The 6644-nt window shown below is 58.5% G+C and overlaps 1 protein-coding gene across 3 annotated transcripts in view; it reads right to left on the minus strand.

Annotated features, from left to right (window-relative positions):
* Positions 1-6293, minus strand: part of AZIN2 (antizyme inhibitor 2) — a 33937-nt gene extending 27644 nt beyond the window's left edge. For 2 of the 3 annotated variants that reach the window (XR_016236715.1, XM_089336739.1), the window contains exons 1-4: positions 6136-6293; positions 5923-6042; positions 5118-5295; positions 3412-3585 (exon numbers count right to left, since the gene is read on the minus strand). Coding sequence is in view for 2 of the 3 variants with exons in the window: in XM_089336739.1 (XP_089192865.1) it covers positions 3412-3585; positions 5118-5222 (279 nt within the window). In the remaining variant the exon portion in view is untranslated. 3 annotated transcript variants of the gene reach the window in all.
* Positions 6294-6644: the final 351 nt, after the last annotated feature.

The following is a 6644-nucleotide window of genomic DNA, read 5'->3' on the forward strand; positions in this document are numbered from 1 at the left end:
GATCAGGTGCCCAACATCACACAGACAGCTTTCCACGCCTGCTGAGCTTAAAGCTGCCGTGAGACAGCATACATCCCACGAATATCTATCTGCTCATGCTTCATTATAAAATCACAAAAGACTTTATCTATTTTCTATGTATCACCTGTTATTCCTTAAGATATGGATGCTCCTTAACTTAGGATGGGTTACACCCCAACAAAGCCCAGCACTAATTGAAAACATAGCGCCTCGGCCGGTGCCGCAGCTCACTAGGCTAATCCTCTGCCTTGCGGCGCCAGCACACTGGGTTCTAGTCCCAGTCAGGGCGTTGGATTCTGTCCCGGTTGCCCCTCTTTCAGGTCAGCTCTCTGCTGTGGCCCGGGAGTGCAGTGGAGGATGGCCCAAGTGCTTGGGCCATGCACGCCATGGGAGACCAGGATAAGTACCTGGCTCCTGGCTTCGGATCAGTGCGGTGTGCCGGCTGCAGCATGCCAGCCATGACAGCCATTGGAGGGTGAACCAACGGCAAAAGGAAGACCTTTCTCTCTGTCTCTCTCTCTCACTGTCCACTCTGCCTGTCAAAAATAATAAAAGAAAGAAAGAAAGAAAAAAAGAGAGAGAGAGAGAGAGAGAGAGAAAGAAAGCAAGCAAGCAAGCAAGCAAGCAAGCATAGTGCCTCACCTACCAAGCCTTCTGACTTGGGCACACAGCGCCCTGTAGAGGAGCAGTGGTTCCCCCTGCCTGGGAGCCACGGCCACGGCCACTGCCCGCAGCATGAGAGGAGACCGCACGGCACATCGCTAGCCCACGAAAGGCCACAATTCAAAACTCAAAGGGCAGTTTCTAAGGAATGTGCATTGCTTTTGTAAAGTAGAAAACCCATCCATCGGGGACTATCTGTACTGCATTTCCACCAAACCCCTAATGGTGATTACCTGTGATGATACAAAGATACTTTCTTTTTGAGTGAACAAGAGGATGAGTTGAATAATTCAGTGATTAATATTTAAAATAAAGCATTTATTGGGTCCTGGAGATGGCGAGGGACCTCGATAAAAGGAAATTCATTAGCATAGCGGTGTGCAGGCTGGGGAGCGATGACTTAGGGCGTGAGATGAGGGCAATGACTACATTTAGTTTGGCAAGGGATGGGCTGCAGGAGGAAGTGGAGTCCACAGGAAGCTTTTAAAGATGGGAGGATGCCAAGGGAGACAGCAAAGCCTGGCAAGGGATGAGGGCACAGGGTTTTTGGGAAGGTGACCAGGAGGACCACAGCCTCAGGGCAAGCAGTGGCTGTTCCCCCGGCCCTGGGGTCTGTCCAACATGCACTTGTCTGTACCTGTGACTCCAGCTCATGCCCAGCCCTTGGTCTGCTAAGGCGCGGCGATGTTAAGCATGGCCACCCACCACGGCTGACCAGCAGAGGGCAGCCTCGGCCTTCTAAGAGTCCTCAGTAAACCCACAGAGGAATCAGCAGATGCCAAGGCCGGGAGGCAGGGCCTGACCTTGCTCTTGAAGTAAGCGGAGGTTGTCACCAGCCAAGTCCAGGGTCAGTCAACCCCCTTTCTGAGGACCTTGGAGGAGACAACAGTGGCAGAGTTGGGACCACACTACTCAGACTCAAGGTGCCACCACTCAGTGCGGGACCCTGGGTGAGTGGCCTTGCTTCCTTCTCTAATAAATGCACTTCCGCAGGGCTGTCGTCAGAATTCCGCCAGAACAATGACCTCACAGGGTTGTTTCGAGAATAAAATGAGCTCACGTGCAGAAAATAACTAGCAAAGCACTTGACACGGCAGGCGCCATCAGCCAACGGTGGATGCGCCTGCTGTCCCCACTCGGCTCCAAGGTCTTCCTCAGCCTAGCACCGCCCAGCTCTGGCCTTGGGGCCGGAGGGCCAAGCACCTCGCCCCTGGGTTCCCAGACACAGAAGACTCTGGCCAGTGTGGGGACCGCTCCTCGTCTTCACCCCAACCCAGGGGGTGGGAAAAGGTCCTATTCCTTCTCGCTGGGAGCAGAGGCAGCAGCGGAGGGCTACAGCCCTGGCCCCCAGGACGGTACAACTGTACAGTGGCACTACCTCCCCACACAGGGAAAGAGCTGTCAGACGAGAGGGAGGGGCTCTGCTCCCACACCAAGAGCTGCCATTCAGACCTGGAAGGCGAGCCCACTCGTTCTGAGCGTCTGCGCCCCAGCTCCAGGACCTCCCCTCAGTGCAGCTGAAACTCGGGCACTGGGCACTTCCCCCTCCAGGCCTTTGTTCCCACCAGGGCATCTCTCCCACCAGGTAGGGCACACCTCCCTAGCTGCTGGAATCACTCCCGTGCCCCCGCCCTGTACAGCCCAGCTCGCCTCTCTCCCCCAGGAACCCTTTCTGGATCTCACCTCACAACACTGCCATGCTGCCAACCAGCAAATCACAAGACAGCAACCACCGGGACTTGTTCCCACCTCAGGGCCTTTGCACTGGCTGCTGCCCATGCCTGGAAGGCTCCTCCCTTAGTTATCCACGGGCATGGGCCCTGGGCTCCTTCAAGTCAGTATCTAAATCTCAACGAAGATTTGGCCAAACTATCTAAAAAGTGCATTCCTCTCACCTAACATTCTCTGCTTCCCTTTCCTGCTTTTTCTCCACAGCACTGAGCAGCTAAGAGACTGTTTATCTCTGAGACAGCAAGCTCCATGAGGACTTTTTAACGATGTGTGTTGCTGTATGCACTGCTAAATCCCCACCTAGAAAAGCACCTGTCCCATGGGAGGTGCTCGGTAAATATCTGATGAACAAATGAACCCACGAGATGTGTTCAAAGCTGTACTCTGAGGAAGTCTCATAGCTTAAAGGCTTTTCTCTAAGAAGAACAGAATGAAAACAGATGAATCCAGCGTTCCAGTCTGTCTTGTGTCATGCTGTACTGCCACCCCCACTGACACAGCTACTGCCACGTTATAGCGGGTCAGCAAACGCTGGATGATAACACACAAGCCACACAAAGCTGAACAGAGCAGGAGGGCATCAAAACAGCAGGAATCGGGTCGGAAGTCAGCAGAACTGGGAGCAACAACAAGCGCTAAGGATCAGTTAAGAAAAAGCGGTCACACGTTTTACAAAAGAAAATAAAACCAACAATATGAAGGTGTTTTGCTTTGTTTTAATCAGAAGATACCATAGATAGCTGCATGCAAAAACATATGAAAAAAAAAAAAAAACCTCTGTTAAAACAGGAACCCATCTGCCAGGGACACACAAGGCTCCAACTCGGAACTTCAAGGCTGACAAATCCCACACTTGTTTCTCCCCCACTCATCCCCTGAGCCCCCTCCTGAGTGGACCGTCTTCCCAGAGGGCAGGGGCCAAGCACCACCGGCACCAGCTGGGCCGCGGTGCTCAGTAGGCATGGAGGGTCAGTGCACCGAGGGGCAGGGGCTCACCTTGTTGGCACAGCTGAAGCCCAGCCCCAGCTCAGCCAGGACCTTCAGCACACCGGGGCTGCTGTTGCACCTGACCACGTAGAAGGGCCGGACTCGCGGCAGGCACTTCAGAAAGCACAAGTGCTTCCTCACCACGGCACCCAGGTCGGCCACGAAGAAGGCAGCCACCTCGTCCTGCGCGACAAGAGGAGGACAGATGTGAGACCCCTCCCGGCCCCTCCCCATGCGTGCCACCCACAGACCTTGCAATTCCCGGCCCCAAGTTCAGCCCTGGCCGAGAAGCCATGGTGCTGTAACATTTTCTGAAGCTCCCCAAGCCTGCGGAGCTCCTGTGAGCGAGCTCCAGCCCCTCCCCTCAAAGCCGCAAAAGCTCCAGCCCTAGACTGGCCCATTCCCCACCTCCAGCCTTTGTTCTCACCAGGCCCTCCCTGTAGAATCCACCCCCCCACCACCACCACCAGATCCTAATCTTGGTCCAATTCCAGCACAAATGCCACCTCCCCCAAACCACGAAGGCAACTGCACCTCTGAGCCTCCCACTGCAACTGCTCCAGCCTCCCAGGCTCTAGGACAGGGCCAATCCCCTGAGGGCTGAAGCTGTGGCCTACAGCCCCCTGCCTTCATGAACAGGTGCTGGATGACGCCTCAAGGTGGTCCCATGCACCGCAACGCAAGCCCGCGGGCAACCCTTGCTGCAGGCCCAATATGTCTGAGCCTGTGGGTGAGACCACGCTGGCTAAGCCTTCCCCAGGACTGTTTCCCTTCTATGCGACACTTTTTTTTTTTAACTGATGCCCATTTGCTGCCAGACATTATGGTGCCAGACGGGGATGACCAGGCAGGACCCTTAGGCAATGACTAATCCATGCAACAAATGGGAATGTCAACAAAATGTAGTTAGGCCATGAGGAAAGAAATGCAGGGGCCGCACTGTGGTGGAGTGGGGAAAGCCGCCGCCTGCGACGCCAGCATCCCTTAGGGGCGCCGGTTCATGTCCCAGGTGCTCCTCTTCCAATCCAGCTCTCTGTTAACGGCCTGGGAAGGCAGCTTGGGCCCCTGCACCCACATGGGAGACCTGGGAAAAGCTGCTGGCTCCCGGCTTCAGCCTGGCCCAGCCCCAGCCATTGCAGCCATCTGAGGGGTGGATCAATGAATGGAAGATCTCTCTTGTCTCTCCCTCCCTCTCTGTAGCTCTTTCAAACATAACTCTTATAAAAGAAGGTGCAAAGGGGTATTTTGTGAAGGGGAGAGGCTGAGGGGAGAGCGTTCCAGGCAGTGCGTGGCCTCCCTGGGAAACATGAACAGAGTCACTGGGCACTGACAAGCCTAGTGTGCCCTGCGGGAAGGCAGGGACTGATCTGTGATCCTGTAAGCACTGGGGCGCTGCCAAAGAACTTCAGGCTGCAGCAGGGCTGTGATGCAGGTGGGGGTGGGCTGCTAAGACAGTGAGGGGGATGTGAGAGGAGCACCCTGGTGAGTTATCTCAGGAGGCCAGATGCACAGAGCTCCCTACCCTGGATGCCTTCAGGAGCCACAGAGAGGGGGAGGAGCAGAGAAGGCCCAGCGTGCTCAGGAGTAGCCCTCTATCTAGGGCCAGGAATGGGGAGAAGAGGAGCCCGTCTCGGGCACAGAGCAAGGGCTGAACCGCACAGGAACCAGCGAGGGCTCCCCCAGGCAGGGGCCCCACCCCCTCTCGCAGCCCTCACCGTGGTGGCCTGGGAGGCCCCCAGAGTGAGCTCCTCCAGCAGGTCGCGGGTGCTGAAACCCTCTTCCACCATCACGAAGTCCGCTTCCCTCAGGTAGCCAGCCATGCCGAGGAAGAGCGGCCGGCGACCTGGATGGAGCCGCCGCCGCCGCCGCCGCCGCCTTAGAAAGTATGCAACACTGCGGGGACACATGGAGAGCGGGACTGGGGGCAGGCTCCGGCTCCGCAGCCGCCTCCCTCCCTCCCGTCCCAGTCCCACCGCGCCCGGCCCCCAGCGCGAGCCCGGGAGCTGAAATTCACTGGGGCTGCTGGGGGTGGGCGGGCAAGAATCCTAGATGCAGCCCTGGGACCAGGCCTCGTAGGCCTAGATGTCACCGGCTCTCGAGCCTCAGTGGCTACATCTGTAAAAAAAAATTTTTTTAAGATCCTTTTCAGTTCTGCAATTCTGGGTCTTTGGAAAGAGGGAATGAATGAGAGAAAAAATATAAGAAACTTGAGTGGGGAAGTTTCCAGCTCCACCGCCCCCCCCTCCTGGCCACGCCCACCCGGTGGGGTTTTGGTAGCCACACCCAGGGGGGTCTCAGCCTCAGAATAGAAACTTAGATTCTAGCGCACTCAGCTCTCAGGGCCTCAGTTTCCCCGTCTGGAGAGGGTGTTCGGGCTGCTCCCGACGTGCCAGGAGGGGGCGCCCCGTGGTGGGCGGGGGACGCGAGCTCCCGGGAGAGCTCCGTAGGCTAAGGCTCTGTCCGGGTGACCCCTCCCGAGCGCAGGGCCGAGGTCCCGCCCCACCCTCTGGACCCCCTTACCAAGCCCCGTCCTCCTTCGCGGGGGCCAGAGCAGGCGCGCTGCTAGGGGGGGTCGCCGGTGACCTCGAAACTTGTGCAACACCCCGAGGAGGAGTGGCAGTTGCGGAGCCGAGGCCCCTGCTGAGAGGAGGCAAGCGGCGCCCGGGGAGCAGGTGAGCGCCCTGGCCCGGGGCTGCCGCTCCCCGAGGCTCCCCAGCCACCCCCCGCACTCGCCTTAAAACGCATTTACACGGCTTCGGCCCATAGGTCTCCCCAGCGAGTGAATCGGATCCTCGGCTCCTCCGCTCGCTCGCTCCCCCCGGCTCGGGCCCCGCGGCCTGCGCCCCGCCCGCCCAGCGGCCACCGACCCCACGCCCCGCCTTGCGCCCGCCGCCCGCTTATATAAGCCCCGCCCCGGCTCCGCCCACGGCGCCCCGGCTCCGCCCCCGCTCGCCGTGTAGCCCTGGCAACCGGGTGCCGCCATCCCATTGGTCCATTCCGACATAAAGCATTCAGCGCGGCGCAGCGTCTCCGCAAACCCGCGCCGCGGTGCCGCGGCCGCCGCACGCCGGCGGGTCGGGAGCGCAGGGTTGCGCGGGTGTGCGCGGGAGGCGGCCTCGGATGCGGCACTTGGGTCTCAGAGCGTGGGCGGGAAGCCTCTTCGATGCTGCCGCTGCGCCCTCCGCTCCTCAGGAGCGGCTCGCTCATCCCTCGAGTCCGGATCCAATGCCATCTCTGTGTTT

Source organism: Oryctolagus cuniculus, chromosome 7 (genome assembly GCF_051225735.1).
Source record: "Oryctolagus cuniculus isolate XC-2025 breed Fujian yellow rabbit chromosome 7, ASM5122573v1, whole genome shotgun sequence".
NCBI classification, from domain to species: domain Eukaryota; kingdom Metazoa; phylum Chordata; class Mammalia; order Lagomorpha; family Leporidae; genus Oryctolagus; species Oryctolagus cuniculus.